The sequence below is a fragment of the Macrotis lagotis genome, chromosome 8, assembly GCF_037893015.1.
Source record: "Macrotis lagotis isolate mMagLag1 chromosome 8, bilby.v1.9.chrom.fasta, whole genome shotgun sequence".
NCBI lineage: Eukaryota > Metazoa > Chordata > Mammalia > Peramelemorphia > Peramelidae > Macrotis > Macrotis lagotis.
In genome coordinates this window covers 138,586,447-138,610,664 of record NC_133665.1, presented here as the reverse complement: position 1 = coordinate 138,610,664, position 24,218 = coordinate 138,586,447, and the positions used below count along the sequence as shown (strand labels likewise).

The 24,218-nt window shown below is 41.7% G+C and overlaps 1 protein-coding gene across 2 annotated transcripts in view; it reads right to left on the bottom strand.

The window, feature by feature from the left end:
• The window catches only part of FGD5 (FYVE, RhoGEF and PH domain containing 5), a 171,091-nt gene extending 148,030 nt beyond the window's left edge, over window positions 1-23,061 (bottom strand). For both annotated transcript variants that reach the window (XM_074198480.1, XM_074198481.1), the window contains exon 1: window positions 22,834-23,061. In XM_074198480.1, coding sequence (XP_074054581.1) covers window positions 22,834-22,846 — 13 coding nt within the window. In that variant the 5' untranslated portion in view covers window positions 22,847-23,061. The remainder of the gene's footprint in view (window positions 1-22,833) is intronic.
• Between the last annotated feature and the right edge of the window lie 1,157 nt (window positions 23,062-24,218).

Here is a 24,218-nt window from a genome sequence, read left to right as displayed (position 1 = left end):
TTTTGGGTCTCAGGTTCTTCTTCCATTCATAACAAAATCAGTTAGATATAATGATGATCTCAAAGGTCCTTCCAGATCTGACATTCTATAATTCAGTGAGAGACCCCAAAGATAAGACAAACTATCCCAAATTATGTGCATCAAGTACTGTAGCTTTCCAAACATTGTTATCACCAAGAGTCATGCTGGAAACCAGGTTCAGGACCCTCTACATTGCATCCCAGACCTGAAACCCAACATTCAAAGATAGAACTTGTTCTCCTACAGTGAGGAAATACAGGGCATCCCGAAAATCTTAGTGCAGATGGAAAAAATAAAACATATTCATTCCCTAAACCCTATCTTAGATTCATAGACAGCAATTGGTTGGGTGCAAGGGGAGAAGCAAGAGGAAATATCACAGGCTGTACCTTTGAGAAGCCTACAGGTTACAATAGCTAGGAACATAAGATCCACATGTCATGGAAGAACCAGGGAAGATATTAGCTAGTGGAAAATCAAATGCTATGTTTGCTGCAACAGGAATGTGAATCTCTAATTAAGAAAACACCTTGACTTTAAGCTCTAAAGAAGTCAGAGATAGGGTATGATCTTTTTTCTTCCCTTGGAAAATGAAGCCATTGCACTGGAGGTAACCTTGTGTTTAACAACTAGCCATCTCAGAAATGTACCAATGGAACTCTTCAGTTTAATGTTATTTAACATTTTCTCCATCATTTTATTATGTCTAGTCATTCAATAAAACAGTAAATCAAGTCCTCATTTGTAGTATCTGCAGATTTCTGAGGTGTAAAAACTCTCATTGAAAATTTATCTATCAGTTCCAAAGTATAAGCTGATACTTGTTAGTTCCAGCACACCCCCTGACTCAATGACCACTAAGGTCTCTTCCGGTTTTGATGTTCTATTATTCTGATCAGGGAAAGATTCCCAGAGACTTGAGCCAGGTCTTAAAGGCTGGGCAAGATTGGGATTCATAAGGAGGGTAGAGAGGAGGTTATTTCACTTGCCCTTTCTGATGGTGACAAGGCTGGAAGTAAATACTTTACATAGGAAAGACATGTATGTATGTATATACATTCCCTTTGTAATGTATGTATATACATTCCCTTTGTAATGAAAACTCTCAGTTCAGGCAAGCTCACACTCGAGTGAGATATCCATATCACATGATCTCAGAATTTGAAGGTACCTCAGTGGTCATACGGTCTAACCTGAACCTTAATAACAATCTGTTCTGGGATATATCATGGGCAAGTTGTCCTCCAGGACCAGGCTAGAATTGTGGGATGGGCCTGGGTCAGTCTATGTCTAGATAAATATTAGATGGTGCATTAATTCAGACCTTGGAGATTACTCTGAAAGAAGGCTGCCCTGTTAGAGTCATAATCCCCCTAAGAAAAGTGGATAAGATAATGCCAAAAGGATGGGTTGTTCTGGACAAAAAGTCTCTCCCTCATGGCAAAACCTGATTATTTTATGCTCATGGGATAAGCATCTGGAAACAAATATACAAATGTTTTCTTTGATAATGTTATCCCTCTCCCCACTCAATTTGAAAATAACAGTAAAAGCTTACTCTTTGTCAAGGTCTCCTTCACCATGTGTGGAATTTCCTTGGTTATCAAGGGATGGGGGAATGAACTATGCTGGGGGAAAGTTTCATCCATTTCATAAAAGCAAACACAAAACAAAACAATGAAAGATGGAAAGGATTCCATGAAGTCAGAACTGACTTAGGGAGCAGCTTTTTAGAGAAGAAAATGGCCCAAAGAGCCCTAGGAGAAATACTTCCCAGAGATAGTTGACATCTCATCCAGAACAGCCCCAGAAGGGGGCTCAGCCATCTGGCCATGAGGTCAGATTTTATGGTCTATACTACCTAAATTAAGTGAAGTGATCATTCAAGGGAGTATACTCATTTGATGGGCAGGTCATGGACTCCACTGTCATCCTTTTGATACTAAAAGACAAAAAATTTCCTTCCTTGAGAGCAGGGACTATTTTTTGTTTTTATTTGCATCTCCAGGGCTTAATCCTGCCTGGTCCATATTAAGGGCTTAATAAATGCTTATTGAAGTATTTATCAAACGCTTGCTGTATTCTAGACTCTGTACTAAAAGTTTTACAGATATTATTTCACAACACTTCTGGGAGGAAAGTATTCATATTATCCCCATATTACAACTTTTGAAACTGTGGTTTGGCAGCCATTTAACCATGCCTAAGGTCATGCATCAAGTGTCTCCTGTGATTTGAACTCAGATCTTGACTCCCAACCCAGCACTCAATTCACAAGGTCATCCAACTGCATTGTTGATTGATTAATTGGTTGATTGTCGTGTCACAAAGGACAAGAGAGAAGAAAGTTTTGTTAAGCAGATATGAGCAACATGTCAGAGGCCAAGAGGTTAAGGAAACTAAAGACTATAGAAAACTAGGACTATCTCTTATACTCTATGCCAATAGAGGCATGATGGTTATGGGAAAAACAGATTAGTTGGTGGAGCCTCCCCATTGCCCTTCCATTTTCTACATTCTTTCCATAGCTTAAAGACCAATACTTTTAGGGTGGTTCAGTGGATAGAGCACCAGCTCTAGAGTCAGGAGGAACTGAGTTCAATTCTGGCCTTTGCTTATTATCTGTGTAACCTTAACAAGTCACTTAACCCCACTGCCCTGCAAAAAAAAAAAAAATCCAAACCCCCAAACTCATAGCTAATAACTACCCCCTCCCCACCAAACTCCTCCCTGCTATTGTCCTTTCTTCCCCCATGGTGAACTTATCTATGGCATGCCATAAACAAGAGTGGGACTGTATAGATTGTCATGGATGGGCTACAAAATGCATCATTGGAGGGAATATACACATTAAGAAGAACAGAATTCAAGAATACCTAAAAAAAAGCCAAGCAAATTTTTGTAATAATGGACAGACTTGGTCATTCAAATATAATTAATGAGCTCAATGAGACATCACAGTACTTAGGTTTTTAATTATACAATCAAACTCTAACCAGCTACTGAGAGTTATGAGAGGCACCAGAAAACAGTGGTAGGTATATTAGATTTAGAATCAGGACCTGTGTTGAAAAGCCCTAAGTCCTCAACTGTAAAATGGCAGGGTTGGACTACTCTCTCCTTTGCTAGGGTTTCTTCCACATCATGGCTTCTGATCCTGGATGTCCCACAAGGACACTCCATCTCTTAGCTCCAAGGCATTTTCTCTGGCTTACCCCCAATATTACTCATCTATGTTTCCTGATTTTCCTGGCTTCCTGCAAGTTTCAACTAAAATCCTATCTTTCCTAACTCTTTAATTCTAGTGTCTTTTCTCTGTTATTTCCTATATGTCTTATGTGTGTGTGTGTGTGTGTGTGTGTGTGTGTGTGTGTGTGTGTGTATATATATGTTTGCTTGTTTTCTCTCCTTGAACAGGGGCAGTTTTTTCTTTTCCTTCTTTCTGAATCCCCAGCACTTAGCACATGCTAAGTTAATAAATGTTTACTGACTGAGGTGGTTTTGGAGATCTCTTTTAGGTCTAAATCTATCCTCCTATGACCTTATACTCTTGGATTCTATTATCCAGATTGATTGTCTATAGGAAGGATTAGTAGATATAATGTTTGGTCTGTGATGCCCAAATTGTCAGCCAGTTTGGAGAAGGAGAGTGAGAGAGAATCAATTAATGAAAAGATAATTATCTTCTAGGACAAAGCCTGGGCAATAATCTCAATGCTGTATATCACAATAATGCTAGACACCATATTTGCCAAATTAAACTTAATCCTGAGCAAAATAATTTAGTGGCTACAATTTTTATCATCTTTAGCCTTGTTCTCCAGATCTAAGCTTCACTTTCTGCAGTTTCATCAAATGATTAATGAGGAACAATCTCTTGAGATAACCTGAAAAGGAACAAAGGACAACTGGAGAGAATTGGGCTGATTGCCATCCAGATCAACTTCAACCAGCCTTGCCTCAAGAAGAAGGAACTTGGTCATGGCTTTTGGCCAGGTAAGTAGTTCCCTGTTACAGATGTCTTTAAGTAAAGCCTAAATGGTCACTTGGGATGTTGCATTAGGTAAGGGATTCCTGCTTCAAGTAGAGGGTAAACTGATTTTACAATATCCCCCTGCTTTGAAACATAAGGATTAAAAAGAATGATCAGGTGCTTTATGTAGAAGCAGATGATTTGTTGACCCATAATCTCCCAAATCTACAAATACAGGCAACTTAAGATATTTTGATCTTTCATCACCATAGTCCAAGATCTGTAGTCAATGGCTCCTGGAAGATGTTCCCTTGGCAATGAAAAATGAAATATGAAAAAAGAGTCTTGGCATTTTCACCAACAAATCCATGCTCTCTACTATAGCTCCCTTTGGACTAAAGGTATTTCTAGTTCTCTGTAGTGGCTTCAGCCTCCTTAGCCTCTTGGTGGCCTCTGACACTGTTGCCCATATTCCTTCTCTCTTGACTTTGTGATAGAGCAATTAATCAATCAATCAATCAGCATACATTTATTAAGCATTTACTATGTTAGATTGCAAGCTCCTTGTGTGCAGGGCCTACTTTTTTGCCTCTTTTTGTATGCCCAGTACTTAGAGTAGCTGGCACAGAGCAAGCATTTAATAAATGTTATTGAATTGAATGGGCAACTAAGTGGTACAATGGATAGATCACTGGGTTTGAAATCAGGAAGACTGTTCATAGGTTCAAATAGGGATTCAGATTCTTTTTTTTTTTTAGGTTTTTGCAAGGCAAATGGGGTTAAGTGCCTTGCCCAAGGCCACACAGCTAGGTAATTATTAAGTGTCTGAGACCGGATTTGAAGCCAGGTACTCCTGACTCCAGGGCCGGTGCTTTATCCACTGCGCCACCTAGCTGCCCCGGGATTCAGATTATTACTAGCTATTTGATCCGGGCAAGTCCTTTAACCCTGATTTGCCTCAGTTTCCTCATCAGTATAATGATCTGGAGAAGGAAATAGCAAACTACTCCAATATCTTCAACAAGAAAACCCCAAATGGGGTCAAAGTAGGATACAACAATTGAATTGAATTGAAATATATCAAAAGTGTAGATGAAAAGAAAAGGCAAAAATAGTAGGCTAGGAGCTGTCCTGAGAGATATATTACAATTGGTCGTCTTCATTAGTGGGCAAATTTATTCTTTCCCTGGCTAATAATTCTGCCGTCAAGGAGCTCACGTTCTAATTAGGGAGCCAACAAGAAAATTATTGGGTATATATATAAGATACACAATAACCTGTGGGGAAGGCACTAGTAACTGATGGAGAGGGATTAAGAAAAGACTCTTGTGTAAGGCACTAGAGATACACAGCACCCCCACCCTCACCCCCCCAAAAAACAACCTTGCTTTCAAGGAGCACACAATCTCACAGGGAGACAAGACAATATGCAAACAACTATGTACACAGAGAGAAAAGCAGCCCGGGTGACACATAGGTCATGTTGTATGATATGGAAATGGAGGCATTAGTTAAGGGGGGAAAAAAGGCAGCCTGGTGTAGTCACAAGACTAAAGAACTGTTAGTCAGACTTGATTTCTAGTCTTGGCTCTGATGCTGACTTACTGTGTAACTATTCACTTCTTATTCTTTAAATTTACTCTTCTATAAAATGGGGATGATAATACCTTCCCTGTCTACTTTAGGAGGTAATCATTAGATAAAAGGCATGAAACAATCTGAAAAGGTATCAATTGTTATAAAAATATAATATATTATTTTAAAGAAATATATTTTAATATTTCATAAACTATTATATGCTAAATCATAACAACTATCTGATACTTAATAACAATAGCTATTAGATTTGCTTATATCCTATGTAGTTTAATATTTAATAAATATTATTTTATATGATTATTTATTCATATTAAATGAACATCCAATTTATCCAGCTTAGACTGACAGAGACCAAGCCTTGGAAAAAACTCTGGAATTTCCACTTTGGGGAGGGCAGTTCTGACTCTGAAACTTCTCTACTTCTAGCATTTCCACATTTTTTCACTTTCTAGCTCTTGCTCTGGGAATTGTAATCAAACCAATACAAAACTTTTGCTTCTGGAAAGGGTGTGTAAATTGGCTGCTCTATTGTTCCACTCACCATCCCTGTGACTTCCCAGAAAACAAAACAAAACACCCATCTCTGGCCAACATACTGAGTAGTTTATTGTCCACCCCTCTTAGAGGGTAAACTCCTTGAAGGCAAGAACCATCTAGTTTTGTATGCCCTAAATTTATCACATGATAAAGTATTTTAGAAATGTTTTTCATTCATTCTGTTATGATATAGTCAAGGATTTGGAAATAAGTTTTTAAAAAAGACCTGAGAGAAGTTAAATCAAACTCACAAAGTCCATGCAAAAGTGCTTATTTTAACTCACAGAAGAGCTTTCATGCAGAACCTAATGACATCACCCCGACTTTGAACCTATTAACCATGTGACTACACTGTGCTAAGTTGCCTAGGGGAGCAAAGAAAGGCAAAGACAGTCCCTGTCCTCAAGGAGTTTCTAATCTAAAAACACACCATCCAAACAAGATATAGTTTAAACATTATTCTAATAAGCTCCATGATCTGGTTCAGTCTATGGCAGGAAATTAAAATAAGGGAAGAGGTATTCCAAAGGAAGCTCAACATTATGAGGGAACAGTTGGCAGCAAGGAAGGAGACAGGAAAAATCCTACAAAAGCAGTTTATAAGGCTTCAAAGAACACAGGAATTTGAAACCATTTAGTACAGAAATGAACAGTCAATTGATAATGATATTCCTCTCTCAGATCTCTCTTCTCTCTCTCTCTCTCTCTCTCTCTCTCTCTCTCTCTCTCTCTCTCTCTCTCTCTCTGTCTCTCTCTCTCTCTCTCCCCTCCCTCCCCCTCCTCTCCCGTCCCCTCCCCCCTCTGTCTCTCTGCACCTCAGTGATGCATTCATCATGTAATAGTGGTGCATGTACAGTGTGTACAGTCAGTGGATAGAATGTGAGAGTCATGAAACCCAACCTGTCTCAAACACATTCAAGTTGTGTGTGACTGATGATGAACTACTTTCTCAATCTCAGTTTCCTCATTTGTAAAATGGGAATAGCAATAGCACCTATCTTTGAAGGTTGTTAGAAGAATCAAATTAATATAATTATGTAAATTTAGTTTAGCCAATAAACATTTATTACACATTTATTGTGTATAAGATTCTGTGTTAAGTGTTGGAGATATACAGAAAGGCAAAAAAAATAGTCTCTGACTATTTTGTAGTTCGTGTTGATTTTTATTTCGAAGACAATGATATCATGAATGATATCTTGAATTGTGTGCATGAATTGTGAGGCAGAGTTGTACAGAGTCATCAGCCTCATTTTCTCTTTCAAAGCCATCAAAGTCCAATGGTGAGAAAAAAGTCAAGGCAACTGGTGATGGCCTCAGATGCAGTGAATGACCTTGGAGTCTGTGATGCTTGACCAAGCTTTAAGCACCTCACAGCACCTGTTTAATAAAATGACCTTTATGACCATTGGAACAAATTGTTCACATCCTCCCAGGCCACTTAGGGGAAGTCTTCATGTACTTGTGGTAGACATCCCCCTCATTTACTGACAGATTTGTGCATTAAGGAAGGATACAGCTATCACCAAATGTTAGCTAGGTTTCATCAAGAACAGATTATGCCAGACTAATTTTGTCCTCTTTCTGATAAAGTAATCAAACTGATAAACCAGAGGAATATATGGACACGGTATGTTTAGATTTTTAACAGAATCTGCAACAAAGCCCTCATGGCCAAGATGGGCTGGTATGGTTAGATCAATGGTGTCACACTTGAACAGAAATGAAACTCTATTGTCTGAATACAGACTGAAGTTAAGACTTTGTTTTTCTTGTGGTTTCTCTTTTTTTTTGTAGGGAGAGGTGGTTATGTTAACTTTTACAACATTGCAGTCATTGTAGTCATGTTTTTCATGACTACACATTTTAACTTACTCCAAGTAACTTTCTTTCTCAATGGGGAGAGTGGGTTGGGAGGGAGGGAGAGAATTTGGAACTCAAAGTTTTGGAAGTAAATGTCGAAACTTGTTTTTTTCATGTGACTGGGGGGGGAAATTTAAAAATTAAAAAACAAGAAATGAAACCCTATGACCGTATAGTGACTTAGAAAATCACAAATTAATATGATCTGTTTTATTTTTATTTATTTTGATAAACATTTCCCAATTACATTTAATGTAGTTTGCAGCATTCAGACAGAATTTAGACTCCTCTGGACTGGATTATAACTTTAAGTAATTAAATATTTAGGTAGATTTGGAACCAGATTAATGATTAGATCCAGAGAGTAGTCTTATTTTAATTAATTCATTAAATTAATTAATGAGCTGATGTCAATTTAGGGAGAGGTTTCAAGTCAATCCCATTACTAGACTATAAGCTCTATAAAGACAGGAGCCATATCTCAACTAAATATCTTCTCCAGTGCAAAACACAGTAGAGATTTAATAAATGTTTTGTTGAATGAATTAATAAATGAAGGCATTATCAAACAACAGTGCAATGCAATTAACTGATGAGTGTGGTGATAACTCTAAGTGAACAAGAAAAATCAACAGGATAGCAGCTGTGCTAGCAACATTTTCAGGAGGACAAATATAATATTCAACATATTCTGTTTAAGTTGGCAGAGAAGCAGATGATACATTGTAGAAAGAATTCCATCCAAAACAGTTAAAATAGATTTGTTTGGGTGCTTTCTAACGGAATTAACTGGATAATTCACCAATGTTGAAGAACCCTTTCCCTGGAGAGGATTGTGAGGCATTACAATTGGACATTTCCTTGCTTGGTGCCCTCTAATTTGGAAATTAAAAAATCAAATCTAGGAAGAAAGGAGGAAGGGGTGCTAAGTTTATAAAGACAGTTTAAAGAATTTTTTCCTGGAACAGGCCCAGAAAAGTGTGAGAAGCGCCTACATGCCTATAAAGTAACAACATTCTCCAGAGAATTAAACATTTCAGTAGAAAAAAACATGTGGACCTTAGGTCCATTTACTTATTTACTGGCAGCCTTAATACTATTTAGCTTCTCTGTGGTTTTCTTAGGTGTAAACAAGGAATCATAATATCTCCCTTGTGGGGATGTACTGGAAATGATCAGCATCATAAGACACCCTGAATCACCAAATCCTAAAATGATAGCTGGAAAGAATAATAGAGTTCATCATAGTCTAACCTTTTGATTTTACAATGGAGAATATATAACTTGCCCAAGGGCAAAAAGTGGCAATTGCTGAAATTTTGGAAATTTTGGAAATTTTGGAATTTGGAAATTTGGAAATTTTGCTCACATTGAAAAAATGAAAGCTATTCACTCAAAGGACAGTATAGAGATGCATGGTTAGGCATGAACCCATTGCTATTGTTGAGTCCTGTGAGACTCTTTGTGACTTCTCCCTTGGCAGATGCTGGAGTAGTAAACCATTTCCTTCTCCAGTGGATTAAGGAAACAGATTAAGTAACTTGACTAGGGTCACACAACTAGCAAGTGTATGAGGCTGGATTTGAACTTGGGTCTTCCTGACTCTAGTTTTGGTATTCTAGCCAATGAACCACCTAGCTGCTTCACAAATCCATGACCAATGGAGAATTCAGAAAGAGAAGCAGTGGAAAGGATCAGAGTGAAAGGGAGAAGGAAAATGTTCTCTTTCTCTCCCCCCCCCCCCCCAGCTCAGTCAATGTACTCACAGGATATAATCACAGATGATGAAGCATTAACTTGAGGGATTTATGAGAGAGTATGGATAAGAGGGCATAGTTGGGTTTTGATCTACCTCACCATTGTCCAATCAAAATAAATTTTTGCCCATTCTTTCACTTGCCACCAAGAAAACGATACCCTTAATCCCTCAAAGTCAAATATCTCCAACTTCTGCCCATATCTTTCCTCTTTCCTTTCATTCTTGGGGCTCTTTAATTTCACAAAGAACTTCCTTCACTCTTTCTAAGACATCTAGGTACCACCCATCTTTCTCCTTTTGACTGTCAAACTTTTGGGAAAGCAACCCAAATCCAACATCTCCATTTTCTTACAGTGCACTCATTGTCTTTTCAAACTCTTCCCATATGACTTCCATCCCCACCATTCTTGAATCTGGGAATTCATTAGTGACCTCTTAATTTCAAAATTCTATGGTCCCATCTGAAATCTCATCATTCTTCATTCCTCAGAATCATTTAATACTGCATTTCTTCTAAATAGCATCTCCTTTTTTTTTCATCTTCTCATTTCTCTTACTTCTCTGGTCATTCTTTTTTTTTGTCTCCTTTTCTTTCCCTCTTCCCACTCCCAATAAGTACAATGTTCCCTAAGCATCTGTCCTCAAGATCCCCTTCAATGCTTAACACAGCACCCCCCCAAACTCAAATCCAATTCATGTGCTTGTCATGGCATCACCTCCCTGATGTAGTGGTCCTCTTTGAGGACTAAGAACAATCATCATCATCATCATTTGGCACATAGTAGGGACTTCATAAATTCTTCTTGATTCATCACATTTTTTTTTAGTTTTTGCAAGGCAATGGGGTTAAGCGGCTTGCCCAAGGCCACACAGCTAGGTAATTATTAAGCATCTGGGGCTGGATTTGAACTCAGGTACTCCTGACTCCAGGGCTGGTGCTCTATCCACTACGCCACCTAGCTGCCCTGATTCATCACTTTTGATAGCTTTAACTACCATCACTCTATGAAGAAAATTTCCAAATCCATATCTCCAATCTTTACCTCTTTTGGATGTTCATTTCCACCTAGATAATTGCTTTTAGGATAGTTTCACTTGGATGGCCTATACTACAAGCATAATATATCTCAAAATGAATTTACTCTTTCATCTCAAAAATTTGCTTTTATTTCTAAATTCGCTATTATTTTTTTGCCAGTTGTACCACTTAATCCACCATATTTGAAATACTGCCCACTGCTCCATGGTATAAGGTACTCATTATTCATCTATGCTTTTGCATTAGCCTCATGGTAGGGATTGGCTTCATTCTTGGTATTTATATTGCCCAAGTCTAGCTCAGTGTCTAAGAGTAAGTACTAAATAACTGTTCCAACCTCTTTATCACCCTGGAGGTTTACTCTGTTTCTGACTTTTTCCCATTGTGAGTACACTCTACCCCGTAGCCTTCCCCCCCCCCCCCCCCAGGATGGTCAGAACCTTCCATTAAAGGAAATTGTTCAGACCACCATGACTTTATTTTATTCTGGGCTTTGCTCTTGTCTTTCCAGACTTATTCCACAATGCCACAGCAGTCTTCCTATCCTGGAAATTCACTCTGCCCCTGCCCCTGGCCCTCTCTCAGTAGAAACATACTCTGCCCCTGAGGCCACTTCCTCTAATTGGTCTTTCCTAGAACCTCCATTTTAAGGAAAGCATTTGGGCCAACCATATCTTTATTCTTCATTCATTCTGACCCTCCACTGCCCCACCCAACTCATTTCAGCTTCATTTTATGGATTATCTTGTCCCATTACAACATAAGATCTTTGAGAGCAGTAACTGCTTTTCTTTCTCCTTATTTTCATATCTGGAAATTCACCTCGGTGTCAGGCATATTGGATGCACTTATAAATACTTGATGACTTGACTTGTTGACTAATTGATAGGTCTTCTCGCCTCTACCCTCTCTCCTAAGCAATCTATAGTTCATATCATCACTTCACAAATCTTATTTATGCACAAATCTGGTCCTATCACTCTTTGCCCTTTGATGGTTCAGACTCTTCTTCATGAGTTCTAACCTCAGATACTTACCCTGGGAAAGTCACTTAATCCTCTTTGCCTCAGTTTCCTCATCTATAAAATGAGCTGGAGTAGGAAATGGAAAACTGCTCCAGTATCATTGTTAAGAAACATGAAGAATCATGAAGAATCAGACACAGTGAAAATGACTCAACAACTGCAACAACAAAACTGTCTACCAAAGGAAATTCAGCCTGGCATTCTAAGCCCTCCACAATGAGGTACATTATCTTCTAGCCTTACCTTGTAGCATTCTCTTTCATATATTCTATACTCTGTCTAAAATGTATTCCTTGCTTTCCCCATGCACATCCCATACTTCCCTACATCTTTCATACTAGTTCTTGTCTCTAAAGTGGTCTTTCCTCCCTCTGCCTATAAATTCTTGCCAATTCTTTAGAGTTTAACTTAAATTCCAGTTTTTACAAAGGATCACAAATATAGGGCTAGAAAGGCCTTCAGAGGCCATCAATGTACAGATGAGGAACTGAGACTTAGGAAGGCTGTGACTTAGCAAATATCATATATAGACAATAAGTACCACAGGTGAAATATGATCATGGGACCTTCTTAGAGCCTTCCCTGACTTCTCCTTTCATGAGTAACCTTTTATGTTCTTAGTATAATAATTTTGGATTGTTATTTGTATTTATATGCCTCACCATCTTACCAGACAATATCCACCTTGAGAGTACGAACCACTTTCTACTGAATTGTCTCATAGTCAGTGGTTTTTAGAGTCAAGTCTAATGCAAAATAGATCTTTTTAATATAAGGAAAACATTTTCTAACAATGAAACATATTCAAAAGTGATCTGGGCTCCTTCAAAAGATGGTCAGTTTCCTGTTGGCCAGTGGTGCTGAAGGAAGACAGAATGACCATTTACATTGTAGAAGGAATTCAGGACTTGGGCCTGGCTAGGCTGAATGAACTTGAAAATCCCTTCCTTCTTTAAAATCAGATAATCCTAAGAAAGGATTCTAAGCCATTGAGTAATGGATATCCCTGACTTACTTAGCACCAGTCTCAAGTAGGTAGTGGCATTGAGTAGTATTGAGAAGGAATTGGGAAAGTTCTGCTTGCTCCCAAATTTCCTATCTACAACCTCTCAGTGCCTGAAATCCCACAAGGTCTCTTCTTTTCCAAAGCTATCAAAGTGTTTTTCCTGAAATATAGTCCTGACTATGTCATTTCTCTAATAGTTAAATTCCATTGTTCCCCTATTACCTGTCTACAATATCAAATAATAGGAAAAGGTACTAATAGTTGGGGGGAATGGTTTTTAAAACCTTTCAGAATCTGGTTCCATTTTACTTTTCCAGCCTCCCTTATATATTAATCCTTTACAGGTCCAGCTAAATTAACCTTCCTGCTGTATCTCACAAGAAACTCCATCTTCAGTCTCCATTTCTCATTCCTATAACACTTATCTTTCCTTCCTCTGCCTCAAAGAATCCCTCACTTCCTATATAACTCAGTTCCCCCTCCATTTTCTACATGAATCTTCTCAATTACTAGGCCTCCCTCAACTATCCAATTTATTTTGTTTATTTGGCATATACTTAATCATGTACATTGTGACTCTCTGGATAGAATGTAAATTCCTTGAGAACAGAACTGATTTTTATCTCCAGGGTCTATCAAAATGCCTGGCTTATAGTGGGTGCTTAATAAATTCTTATTGATGGATTGATCAATTGATTCATTCCATTGTCGAATTCACTATGAAAACATGAATCTCCCTGATGAGGCCTGAGAGCAAAGCAGCAACAGAGAAGGAGAAAATGGATTGGAGAATCTAGGTTCAACTCCTGCATGTGTCATGACCTATATGAACTGGAATTCATCAATTCTTTGCTCTGTACCTCACTGTTCTTGTCCATAAAATAAAAGGGTTGGATGGACTAGAGCTGAGCTGTCAAATCTAGCCAGAACCAGATGAAAATGTGATTGAGAGAATTTAACAAAAAAAAATACAATGATCAAACAAGATAATAATGTATAGTACTTAGGATAGCATCTGACATATGATAGGCACTTAATAAATTTTTTCTTCTTTCTTTTCTCCCTCCTTCCCTCCTTTCACTCCATCAATTATTTTCCTTTTTTATTCTTTCCTTCTTTCTTTCCATTCTTTTTTCCTTCCTCATCCCACCTTCTTGCCTTCCTTCCTGTCTATTACAAGTAAAATCCTATGATTCTACCTTCTATCAAAAATTCTGCCCTGAAAAACAAATTTTGCCAACTTTCCATTTTCCCCTTAGGGCCAGCCAGCCCTACACATTATATACTACTTTATATTGGTTTCAGGTATCTCATGTCAGACATTAACCATTTGTGTAAAATTATTCTCCCAGGGGGTGGAGAATTCATTTTTCATTGTTAACAGGTGGTATTTTGCAGGGATGTCAAAGGAAGGGGGATAGAATTGTGCAGGGCCATGAAAAATGCGTGTCTTCCCAGGAGCTTCTCTCTCCAACCCCTCCAACCCATTCTTCATTAAAGGTATCCTATTGATCTGTGGGTGATACACTCCTGAGAAAAGGTTACAGCAGGTGAGAGAGCTGTGATCTTTCAAGATAATGTCTCCCAAACTAAATTGCAAACAAGTTTGATTAATGAGTTTTACATTTCTGTCATAGAAGACTGCTTTTCATTTATTCTGTCTCAGAGATTACAAACTGTTCATTTTGGGACGGACCAGGTAGCAAATCATTTAGCATGGCCTGCCCACATGTCCCTTGTCCCCACTTTACAGAAGAGGAAATAGAGATCTAGAATGAATGAATGAATAAAAATAAGAATTAAGCACTTGCTATATACCTGTGCTAAGTAAGAGAATCCCTACTAACTGTTAAAGGATAGATCTGGAAAGGGGTAGGTAGTAAAGGTAGAAGAGATCTGGCATGGTTTGATGATAGCTGGGAAACAACAAGGTGGCCTGGTTCTGGTGAAGTCACATCTATCACACAACTTAGGGACCCAGGGGCAGAATTAACTTGCCTAAAATTCTCCTCTTAGAATCCAGATGGACCACTATTCTTTTCAATCCACCAGGTTACCTCCCTCACCTGATTTTTAACTTCATCTATCCCTAATCTGACCACCATCCTTGGCTATCGCGTTTCTTTCCCAAAAAGCAGAGTTTTTCATCTACATGCCATGTCTCTGACATCTCTGCCATATATCATATGAGGACAACATATTAAGACAGAACATTCTAAGTCAAATTCACTCAGAGGTTTGCTCTCAATTGGTTATTTTAAAAAATGTACACTTCTTCATTTTATTCTCTTTCCAGCCTAATGTGGACCATTTGTTACTTCCCCAAATTTAGTATTCTATCTGCTGTCATTGCAGAGAATGTCCTCCTTTCTCACTTCTAACTTTGAATCCCCAATATTCCTCAAGGATCAGCTCATGTGCCATCTCCTACAAGACTAATAATAATAGCTTTCATTTGCATCATGCTTTGAGGCTTGCAAACTGCTTTATATATATTGCTTTATTTTATCCTCATAATGACCCTGAAGGGAGTAACTATTATGATAATCATTTTACAGTTGTGGAAACTAAGGCAAGTAGGTTAAGTGACTTTCCCATGGCCATATAAGCTTGTATTTCAATTCAAGTCACCCTTTCTCTAGGTCCAGCACTCTATCCATTGTATCACAGACAGCCTCTTCTGATCTCCTTATTTGCCGTTGCTCACTCCCTGCTTCTCAAATGATCATATATATTCCCACGTGTCTCCAAGTTATATCCAAGGACTTTTTTTTATGGAAAATGTTTGAGGGAGGGGAGGTAGGATGTGCTTGGTCCAAGTTGGTTCTTGTCCAGTTCAGGAGGTAGGATTCTGCCACTGCAAATATACTCTGCCCATATTCTCACAGTCACAAACACATCAACTTTGTATCTTTGCAATTGTTTTAAAGTTAGAAAGGCCTTAAAAGGAAGATGTTTTAATTTTTTTCTTCATATCCCCCTGATAATAATAAGTAGATAAATAAACAAATGCGTGCTTATTGAATTAGGTCTGGGAACAGTCTAATGACTTGCTTGTTATCACCCAATGTCAGTGGTAATCCAGAATGCTGAGGTCACTGACCCGTGAGCCTGCAGGTATTGAGATCTAGCCCTGATTCAGTCATACTCATCTGTGAAACAATGAGCAAATTATTGAACCTGTGTGGGTCTTGGTCTCCTTGCCAGTGAAATAATAATTGAAATTTCTATGGCACCTCAAGGTTTGCTAATCACTTTCCATCTATTGGATCCTTACAAAAACCCTAAGACATCATCAGGCATCTTTTGTTGATAAGGAAACTGAGGCTCGAGCTCACACAGTCAGAGGGTGAGAGGACACGTTTGAATCCTGCTCTTTCCTGATTGAGGTCCGGTGCTCTTTCCCCTATCTCTTTCCACAACCTTCCTAAAAGGTGGAGGATGAACTTAATGACCACCAGAGTCCCTCCCAGCTCTAGAATTCTATGTTCCATTCAACATCCTGAGGGGAACTGTGGCATCTGTCAAATTCAGGAAGGACATGCTAGAGGACACAGGTGTTACCCACAGTACACCAGCCTTGCAGAAAAGTACCAGCTGCTTTGCCTGGTTCATGGGTCTTTCTCAAGGTTGCCCTCCTTCCTGGATAAACAAGTAAATAGACTAAGTTGATGTGCTTGTGGCACATTCTGGGAATGTGGGCAGAGGATATATGCAGAGACAGGATCCTACCTCTTGGACTGGACAGAAGCCAACCTGGCCCAAGCACATCCTACCTCCCCACCCCCAAACATTTCCCATAATGTCCCTGGGCAATCCATTTCAGGAAGTTCTTCCTGGAATCTACCTTCCATCTTCCCTGAAACTGGTTAAATTCCATTCAATTTAACAACCATTTATTCAATGATCAGGACGAGCCTAGTTCTTTGAATGACCCCAAGCTTCTCCCTGAGACAAAGTCCCATCTTTTAGCACCAATATTCCCTCAGTGATGTTGTATATTTGGCTACAGTCACTACAGTCTCAGAACAACTGAAATTCAGAATCACTCCAAAAGACAAAAGAGAAACATGGAGTGAATTACAACAAAGTAGTGCAAATGACAGCACCAATAAATGAATATTTTCCAGGAAATAAAAGATGGGCCAGTCTCACACAGAGTGAGAATTAATAATAATAATTATAATAAATAACATTTATATTGTGTTTACTATGTTCCAGACACTGTGCTGACTGCTTTACAGAGATCTTCTTATTAGCCCTATTTTACAGATTAGAAACTGAGGCAGGCAGAGGTTAAGTGATTTGTCCAGGATCACAAAGTTAGTAAATGTCTACGGTTATATCTGAACTCAAGTCTTCCTGATTCCAGGCCTAGCAGCCTTATCTATCTATCCACTGTGCCTGAAGAATAAACAATGGGCTCTCATGTCCTTGTGGTATTAATCAATCAATCAATCAACTATTATTAAGCGGTAGGCAATGGAGATACAGTGACAAAAGCCAGACAGTTTTTGCCTTAAAGGAACAGCAGACTGCCATGTCAAGAGATTAAGATGAAGACAAGGACAACGAGCATATCTTGCGGGCCCTCTAGGTCGGCCTGGCATGGAAGGCTTGTGAGTAGCATCAGCTGAATGGAGTAACACTGATTAAAGAATCCAGTAGAGTATTAGAATAAGAAATCACATGAACACTGTGGGGCTTCAAAGCTAAAGCAAGAACCAATTCCTATCCACAGAGGGATCAAGTGCTAGTCCAGATCCATCAATCCATCATAACAAGACTGTAGTAAGCTCTTACTTTGGACCCAATGCTGTATGAGCTCTGAAGATACAAAGAAAAATCAAAACCAGTCCCTGCCTGAAAGAACTTAGCTTCAATTGGGAGAGAGGTAACATATACATATATAGGTTTTTAGCTGAGATATAATAAGCTAAGGGAAGCTTAGAGGGATTGCCAGTTCTAGCAGGAAAGGATTCCTCTTCTGAATTTAAATCTGTCCCCAGACACTTACTAGCTGGGTGACCCTGAACAAGTCATTTAACCCAGCTTTCCTCAGTTTCCTCATCTGTAAAATGAGTTGGAGAAGGAAAGGGAAAACTACTTCAGTATCTTTGCCAGGATTATCCCAAATGCAGTCGCAAAAAGTCAGACATGATTGAAAATGAGGAGGTAGCTAGCAAAGAAAACGAGCTTGTTTGTCCTTACAGAACATGTTATCAATGTGGCAAAGGTAAGGATAAGGGGTCTTTCTGTGAATAGGGTTATGGGTCAAAGCTAGAGCTAGTGTTAAAGGTAGATCTCTAAACAAGATTTGTGACAAGGGATATAAGTAGAATAGCCAAAATTGGAAATTATCCTGTGGGCAGGTTTAGGGCTCAGTCTGTGGTTGGAATCTGAGTTTAGTCTGCAGCTAAAGCTTGACCAAGTTGATGGCTGGGTTCAGTCTATGGGTCATAACATGGAAGCAAATTTTTTGCAAATTGGCACACTGAGACAAAGCCCTGACCACCTCTCTGGTTGATGTTCTATATGTGAGATTCTTGTCCAGTGATAAATGAGAGGGCATAATACTGGAAACATATCAGTAAACAAAATGTGTAAAGGAACTAGAGAGACCTTGTTAGGAAGACTTCCTTCATTAGAAATAGTGAATAGAATTGCCAGTCCTATGCCTTTCACTCAGACAAGCATCATTTAGCATCTTTCTCTTGGGTACCTTCTTCTTTTCCTCATATAAGTTGGTATCTTAGATATTGGATAGAATCAAAAAAGATTCATTAAGTATCACAGCCATGGTTTTAGCTCCAAAACCTGACTGATTTTGACTCTGACACCAATATGATCTCCATACTTGCATGCTAACTGGGAAAATGTATCTAATCCAATTTAGTCAAACTGGGGTTTCCTTTTACTAGGCATGAGCTGATCCTTTCTCCTCTTGCCCCCGGCCTTTATCCTGAGGAGAGGGGTTAGGTAGGATGCTAAATTTCACTCCCAAATAGGCCATTACTATATAAATCCTGGGTCACCCCTATGGTTACTCTATTTGTCTATCTCTCTTGCTTTTCAGTGCAGTGTTTACATTCCCTTTCTAGCAGCCAGAGAATAATTCCTTTGACCTATTATGCTCCCTTGACTTGCCACTATTAGGGCACTGGAAAGTCAATATGATGCAGTATGGTGGAAAGGACTCTGGTTTGAGCATCAGGAGACCTAATTTTTAGTCCCAGATCAACTACTGACTGACTCCATGCCCCCAGGAAATGTCGCCAAACCTCTGTATTTCATTTATTAATATTTCAAAAGAAGGGACTGAACTAGATGGCTTCTAAGGTCCCTTCCAGGTCTACATTTATGAGCCTTTGAGCTTTCTTAAGGTCTCAATTTATACCTTTGTGAAATGAGACAATTGGAGTAGGTAGATAAACCTTGATTTTGACATGTAAGTTTATCTCTATCCCAGTTGCCAATTTAAGTGGAGGCAGGGGAGAGATCAATATTTATAAAGATGCCAAGTGATGCTTGCCTCTATGAAAATGATAGAAATGGCCATTCTATTGATGATTTCTGAGGGAAAATTCTTAACTACCTTTCCTTATTATCTCTTCAGATTCCACTTAACTCTATGAAAGGAAAGAAGGAGAGAAATATTTAAGAGATTATCCTTTGCCAGGCATTGGTCTCCAGTATTATGTTCACATATTGGCCAATAGGCAAAGATCACGTAAAGAGTGTCACTCAGAACCATAACTAGAGTGGGTTAACTGGGACTTTGGCTCAGGATGCCTACTTTTTTCCCCCCATCACAGTCTTCTGTCCTACCAGTCCTTCTCCCACTCTATCTTGGCAGAATTCCTAGGAAAAGAATGGCTCATTATAGCTCAGGTACCCATAGTTAATGTTTATAGATGGTCTAAAAGCACATGATCCTTAGGATTCTCTGCTTTCTCCCCAACACTTTGTCACCATTTCTGCAGAAGCAGCAGGTGGTCCACCACACTGGACTGAGGTCCTATTTGTATTTTTCTGTCTCATGGATTGCCATGGCCAAAAACTGATGATGAATTGGCTTGTACCCAGCTTGTCTGGTTCTTCAGAAAACTGACCCAGTCTATCACTTCTAGTATGCTTGTACTTATCAACCATGGATTGAGAAACAACTTTTTGAAGGTACATTATATAGGAACATAAACAATACAAGGTTAAGAAGAGCACTGAGACAGGCGTCCTAAAGTGGGTTCTAGTCTCCCCATTGCCCCCAATTAGGAGGTATCCTTCAGCAAATCACTTCCTTTCTCTGGGCTTCTCTTTGCCCACTTGTAAAATGAAAAAAAAAAACCATAAACTAGAACATCTTGAAGGTCCCTGTCAACCTGAGGACTGTGGTTCTCAGAAAATGAAGTCCTAAGTGTGAGCTGCCAAGTGAAGTTCAAGTTTTATGGCCCTGAGTTCATTTTGATTGTGACTTATCCCAGTTTCCATTGAACTCCCACACCCAGATGTTCAGATATCAGCATTCAATTGAATTTTTAATTTAACTGTTAGTATTGAGCACCCCTAAAAATGCCTTAGCAATGACCTAATGATCTATAATTAAGCTGCAGTTTCCCCAGTCCATTGTTCTTGGGTGAACTATAAAGAGCTATCCAATCAATGGTCAATCACTTGGCATGTTCTAAAAACACTTCTCCATGACAGTTTCCCTCTTGCAGCCCCTGCCCAGTCAGTAAAGTTATATTTGCTGAACTCTAACCTAACCATGCCAGTGGCTTAGGCATGTGTCTGGTGGCCACAGAGTAGGGAGGAAAGGCCTCAAAGAGGCAGATGTCATCTAGCCCATTATCCCTACAGTTCTGGAAAGCTGGAAACTCTCACTATTGTTTTATTTTTTTTCTCACCATTGTTTTAAAGAGAGTTAGGGCAGAGGAAAAAAATGACTAAGGCTCCAGTAAGGTTGCTCAGAAGGAGGAGGTGAGGTGGTAGTGGGGACCTTGGTTCAGTCTGGCAGACTTGGGGATCAGAATTCTTTCTGCACTTTCACTACCTTTCTCCAGTGCATGGTATCTTAATTATACCTCCCTCTATTAGGCTGCTCCTCTGTATAATGGAGCTAATTGTCTTTCCCTCTTCATACTCCCCTCTCCCAGGATCTAGGACTGGATCCACACCTTAATTACAAATACAACCAAAAAGATGCCCCTCTGAAAACCCCAAATCCTTATGCCTATGCTGAGAACACCCCTATTTCTTTTGATTTTCAGTCTTAAATCAAGGGAGTTCTTTTTCTTTGTCATACTCAGTCCTGCTCCTTGCCATCAGCCTGCACTTAGCTCCTAAAGCAAACAATGTGTTTTTCTTTTTTCTTTTCTTTCTTTTTGCATTAAAAGGGTAAAAAAAAAGGCAGCAAGCAGCAGGATATGGGTTTCAAGACAGGCAAAATGGTGGCTTCCTGTTTCTTTAGTGATGTGCAATTGGGGTCACTTTTTTTGTCCATGAAAAATGCATCTTGCAAAATTTTTTAATGGGGGAAGAGGTGTTTTAAGCACATTGAGATGAGTAAAGTTGATTAAGGCTGTTCACCACCACATTGGGTCCTGATCCTTTGAGGACCTCATTTCCCTAATACCTTCGAGGAAGGATCTGCTACTGTGGGTTTAAAAGCACTGGGTCAAAATGATGTCCAAGAGAGCAACATCTTCCTGGTCCACCAAGGAAGTGCCCCAAACTATGTCCTCCTGGTATTCTCCCTTGGTTCTGAACCCCTGGGCTGAGAGGGAGATGGCCCAAGAAAGAGCTGTCTGGAACCAAAAAAGAGGGGAAAGAGAGAATCTGGAAAAGGCACCCCAAGTCAGAGGTGGCCCGAGAGGGTGGGATGAGATGAGAAAAACTGGTTTGTTTTTGTCTTTTTAATCGCATTCTTCATGGTCATGAACTCAAAACTCTAGAGGCTAAACTTACAAGGAGGAGAGTACAGTATTGTGGAGGGAAGGAAGGGTTCCCTAAGACTGGCACCGACATGGGGAGAAAGCATCGTCCTCCCAACCCCACTCCCACACACAGCCCCAGATCCCCGGCAGGGACCTCTGAAGAGCAGAACCACACGCAACTTAGCCGCCCTGAGCGAGCCGGGAGGGCCCGAGTCGGAGAGGGCCAGTGCGTAGAGCAGGTCGGGCTGGCATAGCCTGCCGGCCAGGTTGCTGTCTGGGAATCCTCTTCAAAGGGTCGGAAAGGGAGAGGCGCTGGGGGTCCGGGCTCCCAGGCTCCGGAAGCTGCGAGGGGGCAGGAGCAGCTGTCCTCTCCCACTCCGGGGAAATGGCAACTAGGGTGCTCGAATCTCGCTTCTAAAGGAAATCTAGGGGAGATCAAATGAAGCCATCAAGGCTGATTCATTGATATTGGGGGGGGGGAGGCTGATTCATTGATATGGGGGGGATGCTTTCCCTGTCTCCCTATTCATAGGCTCTTTGATAAGCCGTCTCCCATGTCCTCTGGTCCCTCCAAGAGGAAAGGTAGGGAAGTCACCAGCTCCAGTGGCAGCGCCATCCCTCAGTGGCTGAAGGAGGACCCCTAAGTGAGGAGAGGGGCCCCGAGTCACCCTCCGGCTAGGAGGACTTTCCCCACCAGGCTCTCAGCTCCATGGGCTCTAACCCCGCGGCTCCCGTCACACTCCCGGGCCCCAGATCTCCAACTTCCCCGCGGGCTCCCCGGGCGCACACCAGTTGCTGCGCTTGGAGAGCCCCCCCCCCCCACCGCGCCCTTTCTCTATCCCTATTCGGGGGACCCCGGCTGCTGCAAGCGTCTCATCCTGCCTGGCCGCTGCCCGCTTCCCCTCTCGTCCCTGGGCCGGGGAAAGCCCAAAGTTGCCCGGGTCCGGGGCCAGCCCTTCTCGCGGCCGGGCGCGTCGGAGAGCTCCGGCTCCCGGCCGGGCAGGGACGGGCACGCTCGGACCCGGGCCGGCTGGAGGAAGGTGGGGCCGCCCTCCCGGGGCCCGGCGGGCGCGCCTACCTGCGTTGTTCATCTTCCAAAGAGCCGAGCCAACTCCGCGCTGCAGCCCCCCGCCTCAGAGCATGGCCCCGCGGCCGCCGCGCTCCCGGGGCCGGCTCCTCTCCGGGGCGCTCTGGCCCCCTCGGCGTCCCTCTCGCGCCCCCTCCGGACCCCGCCTGGGGAAGCCGCGGAGCGCCCAGAAGTTGAGTAGGGGGCTTCGGGGGCGGGGCCGGGCCGGCCCCGGGGGCCGTCCGGGCTGGCAGGGGTGGGCCGCGGGGGCTGCGGGGGGCGCGGCTCGGACCCGCCGCCGCTGCTGCCGCTGCTGCCGCCGCCGCCCGGCCCCTGGCTCGGCCCCCTCCTCCTCCTCCTCCTCCTCCTCCTCCTCCTCCTCCCACCCTCCCGGAGCCCAGAGCGCGGCCAGCGCAGACTCGCGGCCAGCGCCCCTGGTCCCCTGTGCGGGCTGCGCGCTGCCGGCCCGCTCCCTCCTCCCCTCCCCGCCCCCCCCCCACATTTCCTTTCCTTTCCTGAAGAGGAAACCCTTTTTTGCTCAGTCAGGGATGGAAGGCGATGGAGAAAACCGAGGGGGGCCAAGAGCAGCCAAACAAGCGCAGATTTAAAGGGGCCGTGGCCGCTCGCTCGGCCCCTCCAGCCCTGCCCTCCAGCCCCGCGCAGCTCCCTCCAGCCTGGGGAGGACTTAAGGAGACGGGGCTGCCTCGAGGTCCTTCATCTTAGGGCCCAGGTGCTGGAGGTGAGCGGCGCTTGGGGCTGAGTGAGCGGAGCGGCTTTCCGAGAAACTCAGGGTCCAGCCGCAGGCCGCCCTGCAGTGGGCACGCTGGCCCGTTGGGCGCGCCGTTTCTTTGGGGACCCCCCCCCCCGAAGCGCACCTTGGTTTACGCAACAGATAGCGTTGTAGAAAAGTTGAACAGAAATTGATTTACCAAAAACAAACAACCCAAGGACTCGCTCCCTACCTCCTCCGCGCCCCTTAACACACCAGAGGAGCCTGGGACTTAAAAGAACCAGCCAGAAGCTCCTTTTGTAATGCAAATCACCACTCTCTAATGTATCCACTTTATGAGTGTGGATTTTTGTGTATTAGACTTAATTAGGGGGAACTCCACCTGTGAAGAATGGAGGTGAAATGAAAGTGGGGGGGCGGGGTTGTGTCTATGCAGGGAAAAAAAGAGGCGAGCTGGAGTGGGGGGGGGATAGAATCAAGTGCCTTCACAAATCCTCTGGGAAAAGAAATCCTTTTTAATAGAGTTGGGCAGGTCAGAGGGGGTGAGGGAAGGTCCTGTCGCAGGATTTTTAGAGCTGTCAAGACCCTCAGACGCTAGCGAAACTCCTCCCCCTCCGTCCTCGTTTTACAAATGAGGCCACTGAGGCAGCGAGGTTCAGTGATCTGC